Source organism: Mycteria americana, chromosome Z, assembly GCF_035582795.1.
Source record: "Mycteria americana isolate JAX WOST 10 ecotype Jacksonville Zoo and Gardens chromosome Z, USCA_MyAme_1.0, whole genome shotgun sequence".
NCBI classification, from domain to species: domain Eukaryota; kingdom Metazoa; phylum Chordata; class Aves; order Ciconiiformes; family Ciconiidae; genus Mycteria; species Mycteria americana.
The window spans coordinates 7,592,488-7,612,652 of NC_134396.1; the positions used below are offsets into that span (position 1 = coordinate 7,592,488).

The following is a 20,165-nucleotide window of genomic DNA, read 5'->3' on the forward strand; positions in this document are numbered from 1 at the left end:
CTTTCTGTTTATGACTTCAGGTTTCTGTAGTTGAGTTCTTTTTATGAATATATGGTAATAATTACTGGATGTTTTTTTGAGCTGTCAGCTTTCAGCATACAAAGAGATCAGCTTTCAGCATGTGAAAGAGCCCATGTCTGATAGTGAAGGAACGCAACTATTTTATTACTGTTTTAACAGCTTAGCATAGAAACTATACTGATCTTTATTTAAGAATCTGAGGTCTCATGTAGGAAAATAATAGAGACTCTGTTTTGTTCATTCCTAGGTGCCAGAGAGCTTAAAGAAGAACAGGTTAATGGTACAGATGATGGCATTTTTATTTCCTGGGAGCCCAAACATATATATGACAATTACATTATCGATTGGTGTAACTATCCGATGTTGCAGCCCTGTGATTTGCAGTGGAAGAGATTTGGGCCCAACACTTCCAGTGCTCTGATCAACTCAGGTGAAAGTTGAACGATTTTTCTTTCTGATGTCTGTGCAGCAACCGTTCATGCTGTGGGCATTAATTGAATTTAGGAAACAAATCCTGTGGAATATTGAAGTCTGTGCAGTGCAGGTGTAATTCTTCAAAGACATGTGGCATCATGTTTTGCCTAGCAAATGAATTGGACACCACAAATGTGCCAGTACCGTTAAGCCTTGGCAGTCACCATAGTATTTCAGAAAAGTCAGCATAGTATTTTAGAAAAAAACTCTCCTGAGTAGCTTGTAGTAACATCTTGAAGGAGGATGGTGAGGTTAATGAAGGAGTTAAAAATCTTTTAGCAGAAGAGATGCAAAATGGAGCTTAACTGTAACATGGGTCAGAAGTTTAGACTTGGGCAACTTAACACCCACTGTGCAGTGAGAAGTTTAGTGCTGTCAGTGTGCCACAAATTATGTGTCTCAATACCAGTCCTTGCTTAGGACCAGTTGTGTGTTTTTTATCCCAGTGGTGGCCATTAGACCTAAATCCTTTCTGGCTGTGTGAAAGTTGCTCTGATATACTTCCACAGCTGCAAGAATATTGCCTTCCTGAAGTCTCTCGAGCTGAGAGTTCACTTTGGAATGAAACATGTTTGAACAAAATTTGACTGAATGCATTTCAATATGCAATAAAGGAACTGCACCTCAATTGATACAAACACGTGGGAGCCTGCCTCCTCACTGAAGAACAGTGTGGTAACACATGGAAAAAATGTTGCCAGTTCTTCAGTGGGTGGCACTTGTTTAATCCAAATGGGAGTGGATGTCAGTGAGGATAACATGCAATCCTGATGTATGGGTATGTGTCTACATTAAACAGTCCAAAACACGACCTTTGCCTGTGCCAGAAACAGAAATGAAATTATCTTGCTCTTTGATGCATTTGGAGTCTATTGTGTACTCATCTTGAATACTCTAGGGCAACAAAAAAATATTAACCCCTCCCCCTCAATTCTCTCTCAGACAGAATAAATGTGTTCAATTCACATTACGCACACTAAGAATTGGCTTACCCTGTGTCTCCTTCAGTTGCTTTAATAGCACAATAGCACACAAAGAATATTTCTAATGGATTATAGACCTCTCTCTAGAAAGCAGTTAAGTAAAAGCAAAACCAAAAGACAGACCATAACCTATTTTTGTAATCAGTTCCACTGTTTTCTAGCTGCTTTTGTTCCGGGGGTGAGATACAACTTCCACATCTATGGATCTGTTGCTAATAGAGCCTCCTTACTGGAGAAGAAGACTGGTTATCTCAGGGAGCTACGTAAGTTGGCATCATATTTAGGGTTTGTGTATTTGCTAAATTAATCTGCCACAAACAGAAGAATGCCACAGCCTTTCTCTGGCAACTAGCTAAAAATATATTTGCTATGTTGTTTCTATATCATCAGTGAAGCATTTAAAAGTTGTACAACAACATACATGGCCTTACATCAAGGATGTTTGACTAGTGCAGTGACCAGGTAGAGTCTATGTTAATTAGAACAGCTAAACAAAGCTGTGATTAGCAGTCACTGCTTTGTGTATAATGTGGACTGTGTGAAGGCTCTGTGAAGTTGACAGTTTTTGTGGAGCACTTTGGCTTTGTTCAGCTTTTAAATACAAGTAAGATATAAACAGAAACACCACATGGGAATTTAGACTTTTTCAAGTGAGAAGATAAACATTCTTGAAGAATAATGGCAAGTTTAACTTGAATTTCCTTTCTTCCAGCTCCTCTGCATGACCCTACTGTGGAAAAAGTTGAACTGACGTTCAATGCAGTAACACTATCTTGGGATTCTTATCCCACAAATGAGTCACAGTCTGGTTTTGTAAGAGGCTACAATGTTTATGTGTCGCCTATACAAGAGGACTGCAGTTTGAAAGGATCAAAAAAACATGTTCTTCCAGGTAACTGAGCTCTGGGATTTAGGAATTTGTGTCGTTGATATAGAGGAAAGACTTTATGGCTGTTGCTGATATTGCAGCCTCTTAGAATGTTCACATTAGGCAAGCAAATTGGCTCATTAGGCAATACATAGATTTCAACACCTGCTGCTTTTGATTTGTCTCTAATGCTTGAGGTGCAAATGGGTGGAAGTGGGTCCTGGCGTTATACAGATTTATAGCCCCGTCCTGTTGTCCATAGCTCCTTTTAACTCCAGTGTGAGTTCCAGAAAAGATTCTTGCAGTACTGTAGGAGGAGTCAAGTTTCTGCCTCTTGTGATGTGAGTTCTGCATGAATTTCGAAAACATCTGTTTGTGGTCTGCTTGGATGAGAGTCATAGGAAGCATGTTAGTTTTACAAGGATTTGGGGTATTTTAGAAACAGATGGGATACAATTTATTTCCTTCAGAATTGGAGCACTGTGTAAATTCCCCATTTAAATTCTTTTATAGTGAAAGTATTTGTGGCTGTGCTCTACAGTGGAGTTCCTTCAGCAGAACCGAGCTGTGGGGTGGCACAAAGCCATGTTTAAACTTTTATATCTGATCTTCCTGCTCCACATTCAAAACTGCTCTAGATGACTTTGCTCCATTGTAATTTTCAGATGTTTCCAACATGTTCAAGGATATATATTTTTTTTTTTCCTTGCCTCTTCCAGTTGGGTCATCCCCTGTATCAGATCTTTCTGCTGATTAGACTAGTATCAGGCTGAAAAGCTTAGTTTGAACTGAAGGAGACTTAGGTAGGAGTTCCTGTCACAACTAAACTAACCATAGAAGTACCATAATTCTGCAAGTAATCCCAGTTATACTTTAAAATGTTTAAATCGAAAGCTTCCTGCTTCCCACTTTGTCTGAGCTAGTTTGTCTGTGTGACCCAGTTTGTCTGTGTGACTGGGAACAGGAGGAATAAGCTAACCCTTTTCTCCCTGGGGCCTGGAAGTTGCACAATAGAGAGGCAAAGGAGTTTTTTTCAGGCAGAGATTTCTTGCTTTCAATTATCGTCAAAGAACTTGACCTAAGCTTAAAGGCTACAGGATTCTGGCAAAAAAAGAAATGGCAAAACCCAAATCATTCTGTTTAAAAAGCTCTAGTAAAAGGAAACTAAAATAAACAGTTGCAGCTTTTGACAGCAAGTTTTTAGGTGGTCTGCCAGAGGATGGGCAATGCTGTGGACAGTCCAGTTAGAAGGGATGTGAGTTCAGCCCAGTGGCAATGAGTCAGGATGCATCATCCTTCTCAGAAGAAAGTGTGCAAATTACAGAGAAGGCGGATTGCAGATGTTCTGTTATTTCAGTGGTCTAGCAGTCTCAGTTAAGCTGATTTGTAACATTTTGGGGAAACCTTATTGCAACCTTATTGCAATACTTAAAGGGGGCTTATAAGAGAGATGGAGAGAGACTTTTTACCAGGGCCTGTAGTGATAGGACAAATGGTAATGTTTTTAAACTAAAAGAAGGTAGATTTAGATGAGATATAAGGAAGAAATTTTTTACTTTGAGAGTGGTGAGGCACTGGAACAGGTTGCCCAGAGAAGCTGCAGATGCCCCATCACTGGAAGTGTTCAAGGCCAGGCTGGATGGGGGTTTGAGCAACCTGGTCTAGTGAAAGATGTGGGAGGTTGGACTAGATGATCACAGCAGGAGCGTTGGACTAGATGATCTTTAAGGGTCCCTTCCAACTCAAATGGTTCTGTGATTCTGTGATTCTATCTTATCTGTTTCATTTTAGATGATTCAGTGCTGTGTAAATACACAATTGAAAACCCAGAAGAAAAGAGGTACACCGTGAAACACCTATTGCCAAACACAAAATACAAACTAGTGGTTAAAGCATATACAGGTGGAGGAGAGACTCCCATTGTTAACTTTATATACATAGATACACCGTTTAACTGTGAGTATTGGCTGTGGAAAATTTGTCTTCTAGCAGAAGGGTGGGATGATTTAAAAGGTTAGAATAATCTTCCTTTCTCAAACGAAAACATTTAATTCAATGTAACATGCACTTGAGAAAGGATCCAACTGAGAAACGAAATGTGCATACCAACATGGGATTTTGATACTTTTAAGTGGCTATGGTTTTTTATTTTAGAATGAAAATAATTTTACATGCTTATTTAAGTCTTACATCTTTCTGGGAAATAGCTTAATATATGCACATTTGCATGACTAGTGAGTCGTGTTCACTAGAATGCGTTGAAGAATTGCATTTGGATTTAACTAGTTTTCTAATATGGAAAAAACTACAGACCTGTGTGCAAACGGGTAATTTCTGTATGGACTCTTTAACTTCTAACGTTGATTCTTACTCTCATCAGTCTTTAAATCCATTGTAAAGTTAACTCCTTCATAAGTCAGTAAGAAAGGGTTGTTGGCTTGAGCATTGTAGTTTACTAACTGAGCAGATGTGATCATCAAACCAGACAGAGGATCACTTGCCTGTAGTTCTGTTCCCTTGAAAATACCACTCAGCAGTCCTCGTTGTGAAACTTACGATCCAAATCTGAGATGTCTGGTTTTGGAAAATTTGTTGGGGTGGAGGTGAAGGGGGAGGGGGAGGGGTAGGAAAGGGCAAAGCATTGGCTCATGCAAGGATACTTCGTGATTTAGGCTAACTGGCAGAACAGTGTCTACACCCTCATGGTACCCTCACAAAGGCAGTACTGCCTCTTACACCTGCGTTCCAGCTTCCATTAACCAGCCTTCTCTTGTGCACGCACAGACGTTTGTACAGCCACGCAGGGAATCAAAATGGGGGCTTAATTAACCCAGAAAAGATGAAAGGAATATGTAACACGTGTCCATTCCCTGCTGTGGTGTGTGGTAGGGACACATAAACTCGCTGGCACAGGGCAAGAGGGCACTGGCCAGGGCAGAGGGAGAGCGAGCACTAACTAGTGCTCCCCCTTGCCCTGCTTATTATAGCCTCAACTGTTTGTGAAAAATGTAGCCCAAGGCTGTGTCTTCCAACTAGAAGGAAATACTGAGATTCTTGTGTCAGCATAAATCCTAGGAGAGCATGAACACTTGTGTAGCATCTGTCTTGCTGTAGTCCATCCATAGTGGAGGTACAGATGTTCTGTCAACACCCCATGGTAAAAATCTGTCTTCTTTGGGGATCTGAGAGAAAACCTAAAAGAAATAGTTAAGTGAGGTTATCATTGTCTTAAGTTTTGGAAATTTACCCTTATAGTTAAGATGCCAACATGAGGGCAAATTAAAAGCAATCTAGTAATAATTCAATTTTGGTAAAGGAAATCAAGGTCAAAAGACTTGCAGCTGTATCCCAGAACTTCCAGCCAAACTGTCTTGCAACCACGGACCACACAGTTTTACTGCTGAGTTAGTGGCAGGTATCCCATGTGGGCTGGATGTTATTTTTGTCCCAGAAACTTAGGGTATATTGACTTTACAGGTGAGAAGTTGAAAACAAATTTTTAAAGTATTTTTCTTCCACAGCAAACATGCTGTACCTTCTAGTCCTGCTAGTGATAGTTCCAGCACTAGTAGCAGCTATATGCCGCTGGAAGATGAAGTGGTAAGTTATAATGCATTTCCCTGTTGTAGACCGAGAACATAACTAGTGTAATTCACAAACCACAGCTGCAGCTTGCTGCTTCCAGCCTGTTGTAAGGCCTCATTCATTTTTACCTTTGGCTGTCCCAGCTGTGTGGATGTTGTAAGTATTTGGCTTGTGGCACTTCTGAGACATTCATCACCTGCTGCTGTTTCATATACAGCTATGTGTGGCTGCTGCTGGTAGAATATGCTTTGATGAGAGAACAAAACCATCATTTGTTTTGCCCTTTTATTTCCAGGCTGAAGGAGTGCTGCTGTCCTGTAATACCTAGTCCTAACAAGAGCAAAGTGCTGTCATTCAAAGAGTATAAGGTAAGATCACTGAAAATCTAGTATTTTTCATTTTTCCATTCCTTGAGTAGTAGAGTTTCAGAAAAAAATATTTTTCTTGTGTTGACTGCATTTAAAAATGAGTGACAGTCATTATAGAGAAATAAACATAATTTAGTATCATTATTTATTGGACAATTCTTTTGATAGTCATGTGACTCTGCAGTGATCAGTTTATATTCTGCAGTCTGTTACTGCAAAAAGTGACAGCATAATTGGAGAAGAAATGAAATCTTTTGATACAGTAGGCGATTTTTCCAGTATTACTGTTCAAAACCCAGTACTGTCTGAACACAACAGACCAGACAATACTGCACTCTGCTGCAGCCAGTGGGCTGTATCCACCCACTCCTCCTGTCCCACACACCCCTCTGCTGTAGGGCTCTGCAGAGTGATGCACTTGCTGGCCCTTGGGAGGATGCAGGGGGTTCTGCCAGGCACTGCCACGTCTGGCTGGGAGGAAAGGATTGGCAAAAGGCCTTCAGCTTCTTCCGTAGGCTCTTTGAACCAGGAGGTGCTGCTTCCGTGCTGTGTGCATGCAAGGGGGTTGCAAAACCAGGACTCTGGCACACAGGGGGCTGCTGCCGTTTTTGCTGCTGGTGTTCACTGAACACTAGCACCAGAGGGAGGAGTCTGTACAACGCAACAGCCCATGCTGCTGCCTTCCAGTTGCTAGTGGTTCAGACTAAAAATTGCACATGTCAAAAACACGGCAAAGTCTTTAGAGGGACACGGTTCCTTCATTCAAATATAGTCATATTGAATTTACTTAAAAAAAAAAATCTCTAAATAAATACTCTGATAAATTCCACATAAAGTACAGCTTTTATTGAACATTCTCTACATATATTTTCCTTCAAATTCTGTTCATTTATTTCAAAAATCCAAACTAAAAAAAAAAGTAAGAAAATATTAGAAGTGCCTGAAGTAATTGCTCCTTTTCCTTTACTCTGGGCTTCTTTCATTGAGTAATTTTTTTGTTTTATGATTCTCTTGTAGATTGGTTCTGGGAAAGTACTGAAAATAAGTGACTGCATTCCTGACATGCTGGCAGTGGACAATAAGGCCGAAGCACAGAAATTACATCCATGGAGCCAGTTGTCTTCAGCGCCAACAGAAGATAAGATTGATGGTCCCAGTTCTTCCTGGATTTACCCTAATGAAAGCGAAGAGAGAGACTTTACACCCACACCGACACCTCAGACTCATATTTGGTTTGAAAATTTTGCTTATTCTTCTCATCTTGGAGTTGAATCTGAACCCGAGACACTAGAAGCAAGCAAGCCAGAACTGTCAGTAGTGCTGTACCAGCCACACTACTACTTCGATATTTTTAATGAAGATGCTGCCTCAACACCCAGAGAAACAGCTGGCAGAAAGAGCAGTCTGAGATATATTTCACAAACAGATGTGCACTGCCTGGGGAGGGGGCTTTGATGTACTCTCCTCCATTGAGTCCAGCCAGTGTTTGGTTGCATAATATAAATAATTTCTAAAACTGCAATACCTGCTCCTTTTGATGAAGGCTTTCACAAGCCCAACTGGATACTTCTGTTAATGCTGCAAAGCTCTTGCTTCAGGACTAGTTTAGAAATACTGACTTGGTGCACAGGATGATGCATGCTACAGTTTCATCACAAGTTATGGGCATTACATAAGATTTACAGGCTGCTTTGGGGCCTGTATTGTGGAAGGTTAGATCACAGCAGTTTCTCATAGCCTGATGCAAATCTCCTATATTTTGTGGAGATTAAAAATTTATTCAGAAAGTAGAGGAGCAAGTTAAAGCAGCAGGTAGGTTGTCGTGCTCAAAGAGCGTATTTCACTTGCAGTATTCTGCGTGTGCTTACTATGTGCTCTGGCCACCCCTAGCTGGTGTGTATTGTGCAGCTGTGCATGGAGCATTACCTAGCTTTGGAGTCTGCCTCAGACTCCAAAGGGTTGTATTTTCTCTCTCAAATCGTGTAAGGAATCAACGTGGAAGGGTTACCTGCATTCAGTGTGGTGCATTACTGAATGATTAGAAGGAACTTTGACTTCTATAGGAGTGCTACCCTGTGCACCAACATCCAGCGATCATCCTGCCTTCACCTGTCTTCTAACTACTCTCGATGGGTGAAAGAGCACAGAAAACAGATTTTTATAGTACAGGCCCCTGTTAGTGGGCTGCTGCTCCCATTTCTGGTAACTGAAGCTCCTCACACTTCTGCCTTCTCTGGCTGGAAGAATGATCCTTTAAAATCCTAAACAAAATTCTCTTCACTAAACAAAGAAATGTGGGGAGTTAAGTGGAAAGGAACTGTTTTTCCATCAGGACAGCTGTTTGCGGAGGTGTTACCATGGCACTACCTTTCCGCTTGTGCACATGAACTTAACTTCTTCTGGCATTAAGACCTGCACTTACGTAGCAAGCCCCAACCAACCAGGTGAGCAGACACGCTCGTCAGATGCATAGGTGTATGAATCCCATTTGTGAAGAACATCATGTTCAGGCCGCATATCAGCTAGATCTTCCAACACTACTCTTGCATGTATTAAAAAACCCCAATTTTTTGTTCTAATGCTCAGAATCCCTACAGTAGGCAGCTGTGAATTTGGTCTTCCATTTTAATTTTTAAAATTTGTACATTTGTAATGAAGCAGAAGAGTTGGAATTGTATTAGCCTCCTTAGTGCACAAAGAACCCTTTGGTTTTGCCTAATTATGATGCTGTCTGGAATCTTCCACAAATAAAAGAATTCAACTTCAGAACACAGAATAAGCAGTTCTCAAAAGGGAAAAATGAAGTGTTTTTTACAATTTGATCTTCAGCTGATTTGTTAAAATGCAGTTACTTGTCTTCCCTCTGTTTAGCTAATCACACTCCCTAAAAACTAAGCAGCTGCAGACAGAAATGATTTTTGATACTGAACATCATCTAGGTTTTATATTGTTGCTTACAGATAGTGCTGTAACGTCCATGAGCTGTGTTGCAACAGGAAAATCAACAAGACCTTATGTAGACTTTGGCCGAGACAAGCAGTGACTGCAAACAGAGGGAGAAGTCTTCAGGCAGGCAAAGGTGAGGTACAAAGGTACAAACACACAGACAGCTAACTGTGGTTAGAGGTACCCACTCAGCGAAACTGTGCTGTGTCACACACACAGATTTGAGTAGAAAAAAAAGCAGGGTGGTCCTTCCTTTCAGCCTTCAGACAGTGGAGTAAGGAAGCAAGGCTGGTCACATTTAGCTGAACCGCAGTTTGACAGCACAGGGAAGTAAGAGAAAAGGCTGATGCTATTTGATGGAGACAGCCCAGAGAAACTTTTCCTCCCTTTATATTACTCTCCTTTGAGTTATACTGAATTTGAAAGTTTGATACCACAGTATCTTTACAACATTTCCTTCTCCAAAGTGTTTCATCACATCATATGTACTTGTATAGTCTACAAGCTGTACTGCTGGAAAAAAGGCCAGTAAACAGAAGGGAGCTGTTTTGCCACTACCAAAATAAAACTTCCTAGCTGTGCAATTCTAAAAAAGGCCTGTTTACTTAAAAAGGTTTGAAAGGTATCCTAAATCAAGAGTTACACATATAAGGAATTCTGATAAGTCAGTCAGAAAAGTCAGACTATTGCACGAAATGTTTTAAGTTTCAACATGCAGTTGAAACAAAAGTGTTTCAACTTTTCATTTAAAAACATTTTCATTTAAAACTTTTCATTTAAAACATTAAAAATTTTTCATTTAAACCATTTGAAAATGAAATGTTTTAAATTCCAACATGCAGTACCTCCTGCCAGGCTGTAACAAAGCGCAATTCCTACTTCTGAAAAAGCTCCTGTCACTGGGGCTTGGCTGCAGTGATTCAGCCCAGGGGGCTGTGTGGGTGGGGATGATGTAGCCAGTTGTGCCTTCCTGATGGTGGGGTGAAACAGCTTGGCCTGTTGAGAGTTCCCACCTCAGCTCCCTTCCTGCGGAGATCCTGCACTGATGAAACTTCATCACCTGGAAGCAAGGAAACACGTTACCAGGTACCAGGTTGCCTGGTGAGGGGATAAGAGGCTAGCTCCTCTCTATCTATAGGCCTTTCTGCTCGCTGGCCCTGATGGGTCCTGGTGTTTCATGAAACCACCTGTGCTTAAAAGCACACAAATAGAGGATTCCAAGGAGGATGCCTTCATGCCAGCCAAAGGGTACACTCCACAGGGCACTAGAACTAAAGATTAGAAAAGTATTTTTGCATGGGTGGGGAGGCATGTATAATTTTTATATTTTTTAAGACATCTGTCTTGCATTAATGGTTGAATGAGTCCAAAATTGTAAGCTGCTGTCATTTTTTTTGTTTATAACTCAACTTTCACAGCTGTTGTTGAAATGCTAATACCTAAGCCATCACATAATGGAAAATTATTCTCAGTATCAGTATGCTAAATTTTTAAAATAAAAGTTGTGTACAAACTATTACAGAGTCCCCTTCTATTTTTACAAGACATCTTACAAAGCATTAATGTAAAATATATTTTTAACAAAAAATGTTTATTTGGAAAGCTTCAGGTTGTTCTAGTTAATTAGTAACTTACAAATATAAATAAAATTCCAACCCATTTCTAGTGCTGAGAGGTACATATAAGACCAGAACAACTATAAGAAGTTTAAGTACATTTTATTAACAATGCATCCCTTTGATAAGATTACGCTTCAGGAGGCTTTTAATGCCCATCGACATGAACTGTACACACTATACAAAAAAAAAAACAGAAAAAAACACAAAAAAAAATCAAGGTGGGCAATACCATTTTGGAAGAAGCCTCTGTTTAAATTATACACAGCTCAATGCAGTATTCTTACGGAAAATATATAAATACTTTTTCTTTCTATGTTACAGGTATACAATATAAATCAGATTTCAATGTCTGTTCAGTGACCTACAAACACTAGAACCTCCAAATATGTAGCAGCGTATTACTAAATAAAAAAAAGACCACACGGGACAGGGAGAACAAGTCTTGAGATTTTCCTTGATCTCTTCCCTCCTCAGAATGATTAACTTAGATAATATCCTGTAATGCAGTTTTAGGGATGCTGTCAGCCCAGTATTGGAACAATTTTTCAATTAAATCTACAAATGTCTGCCTTTCCCCCCCTTAGACATTGCATCTTGTGCTAAAACACCCTATTCAGTGGCAAAATGGCATGTTACAGTTTTTGGCATAAATTACATTTCTCAAATAAAATAGTGTATTTTACAAAGCAACTCAAGCAAAATGTGCAATTTCTGCATGCTGTGGCATTGCTATCCATCTATGTTACAAAAATAGTCCAGAGAAAATCCACATTCTTTACTGAACATACGAGCCTGTTGAAAACAAAACGATCCAGAGAACCAGAATCAGGAGTTAAAACCCAAGGAGATGGGGGGGCTTCTACCAAAATACAAACATGGTTTCTAGCATGTTCCCAAAGGTCTTTTACAGTTCTCAGATTTGACCCTCACCTAGTACACCTTTAATAAGCACATGATAATACAAGTGTAACTGAAAACAAAAGTTACAGGACCTGCTTTCAACTGGCTCCAGTGAAGCTCTGAGTAACAGGACTTCAGCAGAGCCCTGCTGGGAGGCAAGCAGAAACCTCAGAGATGCTCTGCAGCCCGGCAAGAATTCTTCCACTGCGATTGCTCAGCTTGAGCTCACGTTCACTTGCAAGGAAACACCAGCTTCCTGCAGTCCAAAAGGCCGAATACCAAGTCCAGGACACAAACTAAGAAGAAGCAACAACTCTTTCATCTCTCACTAGGCTTTGAGTATTGCCTTTTTCTCAAATAGCAACCTTTCTCTTCAGGCACCTAGTGAAGGTGCTATAGGTATTTTCAATCTCTCACTGCGAATTACAACGCTCATTCAAGACCACTACATGTGTTTCAAAATAAAGTGACAAAAAAACCCAAGCAGGATTCCCACTGCTGCCTTCTTAAATGTTTATAAGGTCAGCTTACCTCAGTGTGCCGAGCCACTGCACCCTAAACTACCGAATATTTTAGCACTTCATTGTGTCTTAGGAAAAAACCAACAAAACCCAATGAGAGTACATTCAGGGTATGTATGTCCGGTCAAATAAGAACTGTCAGATGAGGAAAAGCAACGGTTTCAAATACAGCATGCCAGGGGCCCAACATACAAGCTAGGCACCTCAAAGCCTGACCATGTCCAGCTCCAAGCGATGTCCACAACAGCTGGGAGCATTCGGCATCTCTGAATTTCAGACAGCTGAAAAGGTCCCTCTCTCCAAAAGGACACTGGCAGCACCCAGCTTTGTCCTCCTCCCCACTCAGTGGAGAGAAAGAGACCCTCAGGAAGTAATAGGGAGCCCTTTAGTTAGCTCTCTGCCCTTTGGAAAGGGCTATCCCTTTCCACTGACTGCAAAAGGAGACTAAGAAAATGAGCCAGCTAATGTAGTAGACTAAATGTGACTGGTTTCACAGCCAGCCTCTCCTTCCCACAAAGGCTTTCACCTCAGAGCTGAGTATTTTGCGTTAGCACGTTGAATCATTCAGGAGGTTTCTTTGCCACAGCAACCAAACTGTATTTGTATATAGCATAAGTGAATGCTATATGCTTTACCATTTATTTGACAGTATCACCAATAATTTGGATTGGAAAAATACAAAGCGGGTGGTCTGTCATCTTCCCTTGCAAACCTTTCTAGGAGAAGTGGAAGGGTTCTTTATTAGGGTTAATATAAGCACAATTTTTATTTACTACTGTTTTCTTTTGAAGTTTTATCATGAAGCAAATAAAACCCCCAAATACAAACTTTGAAAGGGATATTTTAAAAAAGAAATCTATAGAATTAGAAATTCACAGTTTATAACTAGGCCAATACCAAATTCCTTCAATACAAGTATCCCTTCATTTGCCAATTAAAATGAAACATTAATGTGAGCTTAATGTAAATATGTAAATTAATTCTAGAAATGTTGTATGTTATGTACAGTACAGACTTTACATCCTTGATGCATACTTGTTGAAATCGACTGACACTCACACATTTTTGGAAAAACATCACATTTTATAACTGAATTTGCAGCTGTAATTTGTATGTCAAGTTTCTGTTGTCATGGATCCCCACACAAGCGAGTACTTCAGAGCACATAAGCATTTCAGGATGGAGATTCTTTCAAAAGTATATTTACATCGCTTTTGCTTACCATTTTATAATCAGAGGCCTTCCTATGGCGCTTTCTACATTAAGTGCTATGGGTTAAACTGGTAACAAATGAACAAAGGTGTTTTTTTTAAATACAAGTGATAAAACTTGTTTATTTTGCTTTAACTGCAGAAAAATAACATGGAGTTGTTTGATGTAACCCCATCTAGTTATTAAAACAAATCTCTTCTACTCTAGCCTAACTGAGGTAGTGTTTGAAACTACTGTATAATATATGCTAGCCCCATTTTTGGGAAAACTACATTATTTCCTTTGGAGTTTATACCACTATTTGGTCTACTGTGACTGACATTTTGGTTTTACAGAGGCATTTATTTCCTATGACCAGAAAAGTCCAGTAGTTACTAGTGTGGTATGTTTTCAGAGCATTTCAAACATGCCTTGACACATAGATACATTATCTGTGTCACTGACCATAGGTGAGTTGAATCAGTTTCTTTCTGCTCCTTCTTTCAGTGGGAACTCATGAAAAGATAATCTTACAAACTAAATTTGACTATGAGCAGCAACTTACAATCTGCTTTACCAGAACCTGATGGTATGCAGTGCACATAAGAACTCAGTGAAGTGACAGCTGCAAAGCAGTGCTTATGTGGCAAGATGAAATTTCCAATAAGAACAAATAAATTCTACTTTTCACTAGGAATTGTGTTTTACTGTTCACAGGACTACTTATTGAAATCTCCACTAGCATAGCTAGTAAGAACAGAGTTATAAGCATCAGGATAAATTTCACTTATCTTCACTTAAGTATTAATCTGACAATTATAAAAAATGGTAAAAGTGAAAGGATAAAAATATGTTCTACTTAGTACAGTCCAGCTGAATTATTCACCTATATCAAAATCAAAGGGTAATCCCTTCTATTACAGGCATTCTAACAAAGGTGGCCATGCTACTGTATATACACATTTGCATATATTTATATTACCTTTGTATAAAGGCTTCTGAATCTTTAGATCCATGATAAAAGTGACAGGGATTCTGACTTTTCTTTTTTTAAGCTTGCACTCATTAATTTAGAAACCTCACTAGTAATGTGACAGAGGCAACTACTTCAGTCATTAACAGTCACTGTATCATTCAACTTTTGCAACAAGTCTTAAATACCAGTACAAAATTATAAGTACTGCTGCTCCAAAATTTGGTACTTAAGGCTTTTCACTACAATTATTAGTACTATCTGATGCTTGATCACTTGTCCATTGAAAATTCAAATAAACCTTTGTTTTTATAAAAGGCTGTTTCCATGGAACTTGGAGAACACTCATATGATGTTTTCTCACAAAAGCAGCATGTCTTCAAGCATGTCTTCAAAAAGCGGATTAAATGTCTTCAAGTTTAGTTTATACAATATTCATTTATCTGATACAAATCATGCTTTTTAAAGGATTTTAGTTAAGAGTAAGACCAACATTCGTACTATATGAGCATGAGTGTAGAAACTGCAAACACATGCATATCATTCAGGGAAAACAATCTCATTTCAGCATTTTAAGTTTAAATGATTTGTTATTTTTAAAATCAAACTGTAGTGAAAATCCTTAACTGGTTCAGATAAGATACATGTATGTAAATCTAAATGAAATTGGAGAGACTGATAATAAAATGACTTACAACTATACCAATATTAAAATAAATTAAAGGAAACCTCAGATTCGCAGAGGCTTTTCTTTCTTTGTGAAGCTACAAACCCCCAAGTAGTGTTATAAACAGTACAAAAAACAACAGAGAAGGGCTAACATTAATCCCCTGGTGTCTGCAACTACAGCACAGCTCCCCATTGCTGGCAATGGAATGCACCCTCATCTCTCTGATTCCTGGTATCCAGGGTCTAAAAAGCAAGGCATCGTTCTGCTTCTCTGGAACAGAATCAGAAGTCAATCAAAAAAGATGTCTCTGCATGTTGTCCTGTTTTTTTTTTAATTTATGGTAGAAAATGAAATGAAAACTTGTGGAGGTGTTCAGTGCTCGGCTCTTGCATATACTGGTAATTACTATTATTAAAACTATGGTAATGTTTAATAACTCCCCAAAGGGCTCAGAAGACTGGGGCAGTCATTGGTTGAGGAAGAAAAAGTTTTCAGTTCAATCTTCAGGTACCAGTAGCTGCTGGAACGGTCTAGAAAATGATGCTCCAAGCTTTTTATCCAGTCAGTCGGAGGTTGTCTGAGGATTTCAGAAAGTCTATATGCAATACACTGCGTGAGACAGAGGTCAGGATTCAGCTGATGTATCGATTACTGGCTGTTTTGTTGGTGTTGCTAAAATAGCCTCTGCTTCTTCATGCATCTAAAAGAAAGAGGCAGATGAAGTATTCATGTTGTTAGAGATTTTACTAGAGAGACATTATAAAATAGTTTCCTTTAAGACATATCTGAAAGCATCTTTTATTCAGAACATGAAACCTGCACCCAGCTGGCACATTTTGGTGTACTCAACGCACTTGAACCCTCCACTTACTTGTAAGAACTGTACATCTTGAAATAGCTCCTGAATGAACCTTCGAGATGGAAGTCGAAATGTACAATGTGCTAACAAGTAGGACACCTCAGAGTAAAGGCATATGTCATCAAATGCTTGGGGATACTTCTCCTTAATTCTGAAAAAACAGAAAAAAAAAAATTTTCTAAGTCTTGAATAGATTTCCATAATATTTTAAAAAACCGGTCAATTAGATTTTGATTATCATAATTAACAAAGCAGAACTCTTCAATAATAGGTGTTATACATTCTGGATCTGACGAAGAAAGAAAATCAGAACAGACAGCATTTTTTTTACCAAACTGGAAGAAATCTATATTAATGAGATGAAACAGAATATATAATTTGAAAGTTGTACAGAGTTACTGAGATCTAAAAATAATAGATGTCTAAAAATTATAGATATATTACCATACATCATATTACCATACATCATATTACCATACATCATATTACCATACATCATATTACCATACATATAATACTTCATCATACATCATTATAACACATCATATTATAATACATCTAAAAATTCTAGATATATTAGTCTAAAAATAATACATGTAGAAAGAGAACAGTATATCAGAGAATTGGCATCCACATGTACAGCAGTAATAAAAAATATGGAAAAGCTAACTTAATTACCTGTAAGCATTTTTGAAACTACAATGAGCATTTCTGCATTTTCTTTTAGCAGTTGCATGTCAGTTTCCAATGTCAATAGCCCAGAAACCCACAGGTTTTATTATAACATTTGGTCCCTGGATTTACATTCCTATATTTTAAACGTTATTTTTTGTATAAATTAATTCCAGTAGTTGTACTCTTGCTTAAAGCAGATTTGTGGTTCTCAAGAAGTTACTTTCAGTTTGTTATTCTGCTTATCTGATATATATTATTTGGCACAAACAACGAAAAAGAATTATTGTTTCTTTTTTAAAGATGTATGATATACTGGGTATGTAATGAAATATCACCACAGCTGAATTACTGATTTCAAAAAGACTGGGGAAGAGTAAGAAATTAAAGACAGAGCAAAAATATTAAAAGGAAAATTCTTTGCTTAGCTTTTACATTACATTCAATCATTCCTGCCTGACAATTTTTTGAGAAGTCAGAAATAAGGTTAATCACTACCCCAGAGATCTTAGAGAATACATACAACTAAATGTTGCTACAACATCTGAAATATATTGAACTTACGTTAGGAGTCCAGTTTCATGGCCCTTAGTTCCTACTGAACTACTCAAATTGATTACTAAACGTAAGACTTCTTTCCGCAGAAGTATTCTGCACACTGGTGTATCATCTGGGATTGATTTTACTCCTGGAAAAACAAATTAAACAGTATGGAGTTTAAACAGAATAGTCTTTGATTGTGCTAATCTTATGCCACGTAAGTCTGTTTCAGCACTCCATAAACACACACACACATATATGTATGTATTCTGAACTATCAACAAATATTTCAATTGAAATTAAAACTTAAAAAAATACTATTTTCAGGAATTTTGACATAGAAATATTTTAAAAAGGTAAACTAGCATTTCATAAATGGAAAAACCTGTAAGATTCAATTACAGTGCTGTCTCTACTACTAAATCATGTTGCAAACTGGGCAAGTGATTACCTGCTCTGTTTCTATCAGATGCTGGAGAAGTTAGCAACCAGCTACTTCATAAGAAATTATGGTAATTCAAAGTGTAAAACACAAGCCTAAAAAAGAAATGTCTTTCTCTTTACAGAAATTCAGTAATTTTTTTTAAATAATTTTTTTCTTTTAAACTAACTTCAGTGTGGAAAAAAAGGCAATCAATTTGCTTGTAATGTCAGAGCTATTTAATAACCTGCAGAAATGCTGTACAGCAAAAGGAGAAGAGTTTAAAAGTGTGTTCTCCCATTTGGAGATGGTTGTTGTTTTTATTCTTGTTCTTTTGTTGTTTTTTGTTTTGTTCTGTTTTCTTTTTTTAAATAATGAGCATTACTTTCTTGCAGTATGTATAAATGAAATATTATTCTTCCATAATACCTAAAAATATTTTAAGTTTTATAGTCTCTAATAATCATAAGGCTTTCAGACTTACCTAGTACAAGCTCTGTACTCTTGGTGCTGCTAGCTGAACCATGGGACACTGCATCACTACAGCCTGAAATTCCAGAAAATTTGGAGGAATGCACATCTAAGTGATTGTGTATGGTCTGCCCACACCAGTCAGTATATGGAATGTCTGAAAAATCTGACATAAACAAGGTGTTGCTTCTCTGTTATTCACACTTTTCCTCACTTCAGATGCTCTTCTTATTTTTCAACAATGGTAAGCATGCAAGACACTGATACACTAAGTACTGTGCATACAAATCACCTGGAAACTAGATGTTGGATTTTGGACAAATCATACTCAAAATATCTAAAAATTACTTTTTTTGAATCTTAAAATAGTTGAGTGAAAAATAATCAGCTCTTTTACACACTGGTGGAAGCCTAAAAATTCTCATCACACAGAGAGCTCTTATTGATATATCCGTGTTCTATTTTACATAATATAAGATGCTCTTGCATACGTGTAATTTTTTTTGTTCATACAATTATCACAGGTGTTGCAGAAAGGGCTCTGACTTCATCAACAGAAGGATGTGACAAGTAAGATTCTTCTGGGAAGTTTCACTCTCCACAGCCTTTGGCATTTTGGATTTAAAGAGATGAATATAAAATCCAAGCTTTTAGTTGTTGCACAGTTAACAGAACCACAGAAAAACACAGGTCTGAAGGGACTCCTGGAGATCTCCTAGTTCAACCCCTTGCTCAAAGAAGGGTTCACCTCAAAATGAGATTAGGTTACACTGTGAAGAGTTTCTCCTTACGTTCAACTGGAATCTCTATCCCTACAGCACATGTTCATGGCCTCCCATCCTTTGGCTTGCCCCTGGCAAGAGCCTGGCTCTGCCACACCTATAATCCCCTTATGCTATTTGAAGACTACGGTTGGGATTTTATTTGCTATATCTTCTCGATACTGAACTCAAGCTCAAACGCAGCTCTCTGGGCCACGCCTTACGTTTTGTACATCATCCCCCTTGCCAACAGTACTCTTTATGTGTTACTACCTGAATGTGTAACACTGTTGTAAAACGGTGAGGATTCCTACTAAGCATCCATTACTGGATTATCTTTTTATTACAGACTTTGCAAAAAGGCATGTAACTGCAAGCTCTGCAGAGAAGGTCAGGAAAAAATAATTCTGAATCTGATCTCAAAATATGGAGGTGCGCTCCCCCCCCGCCCCCATGTAAGTAGTAACCACCAGTGGGAGTTGTCCTGATGGCTGCACCCAGCTTATGCTGGACCTTGAGGATGGATGGCAACAAAGTAGCCAAGGGCTGCCTGAAGCAGTGATCCAAACCTCTTGCTGATATGCAAATATGACAATAAGTCAATCATCTTACTCCTTAAACAGTGGACAGCCCAGGGCCCGTTGGGCTCTCCAGCACAGCAGCGGGCTGCATGCCAGGACCTCCCCTTGAGCAGGGACCCCTCTCAAGGTTACTCCTTGAGGCTGAGAGATTCCTTGCCACACAGATCCTCGGTAAGTGACTAATAGCATGCTAAACTTTGAAATCTTAGCTAAGTGATATAAAGGACTGATTGCACATATATAACCCTTTAGACACAAACTGTTGACCAAGTCTGGGACTAGGACTGAATCCAGCTGCACCTAGACTCCTCTCTGAGAAGGAGTTTAGAAGGCAGGAGGGTCCTTTCTGAACCTCATGACTCAACAGGAAGGTCTCCCTGACAGTTTTGTCCGACCCTGTCCTCTATAACCAACTGTACCTTGCCATTGAATCTTGTTAAACTACTGTCGCATTGAACTTTGTTAACTCCCTGTTCTATATCAATAAAGTGTATTTTTGCTTCTCTCTTACAAGTGAAGTGCACTCACTCCGTCCATGAGAGAAGGAAGATGACTAAATCCCAGAAATTACAGCTCAACTTCAACAGACTCCTCAGATTTCCTTTGTTTTGTTTTATGGTACAGACTTGCTTTGAAGTCAGGCTTTTCATTAGTTTGACAGCAAGCGTCAGTTTTCAGGACATGGATTTTAAGTACTAAATAAGGTTTCAAATTTTCTATTTTGATAAACTCTTAGAAACA

At 38.6% G+C, this 20,165-nt stretch overlaps 2 protein-coding genes across 10 annotated transcripts in view; one reads left to right on the top strand and one right to left on the bottom strand.

Annotated features, from left to right (window-relative positions):
• OSMR (oncostatin M receptor) overlaps nt 1–9,448 on the top strand; it is a 33,526-nt gene extending 24,078 nt beyond the window's left edge. For all 5 annotated transcript variants that reach the window (XM_075526217.1, XM_075526220.1, XM_075526219.1 and 2 more), the window contains 7 exons: nt 269–451; nt 1,640–1,741; nt 2,191–2,370; nt 4,138–4,302; nt 5,868–5,946; nt 6,227–6,299; nt 7,317–9,448. In XM_075526217.1, coding sequence (XP_075382332.1) covers nt 269–451; nt 1,640–1,741; nt 2,191–2,370; nt 4,138–4,302; nt 5,868–5,946; nt 6,227–6,299; nt 7,317–7,754 — 1,220 coding nt within the window. In that variant the 3' untranslated portion in view covers nt 7,755–9,448. The remainder of the gene's footprint in view (nt 1–268; nt 452–1,639; nt 1,742–2,190; nt 2,371–4,137; nt 4,303–5,867; nt 5,947–6,226; nt 6,300–7,316) is intronic.
• Nucleotides 9,449–14,856: 5,408 nt separating this feature from the next.
• The window catches only part of RICTOR (RPTOR independent companion of MTOR complex 2), an 86,348-nt gene continuing 81,039 nt past the window's right edge, over nt 14,857–20,165 (bottom strand). For 3 of the 5 annotated variants that reach the window (XM_075488753.1, XM_075488756.1, XM_075488757.1), the window contains 4 exons: nt 18,096–18,248; nt 17,215–17,338; nt 15,991–16,129; nt 14,857–15,819 (listed from right to left, as the gene is read on the bottom strand). In XM_075488753.1, the coding sequence (XP_075344868.1) occupies nt 15,745–15,819; nt 15,991–16,129; nt 17,215–17,338; nt 18,096–18,248 (491 nt within the window). In that variant the 3' untranslated portion in view covers nt 14,857–15,744. The remainder of the gene's footprint in view (nt 15,820–15,990; nt 16,130–17,214; nt 17,339–18,095; nt 18,249–20,165) is intronic. The other 2 variants (XM_075488755.1, XM_075488754.1) reach the window with 2 other exon arrangements.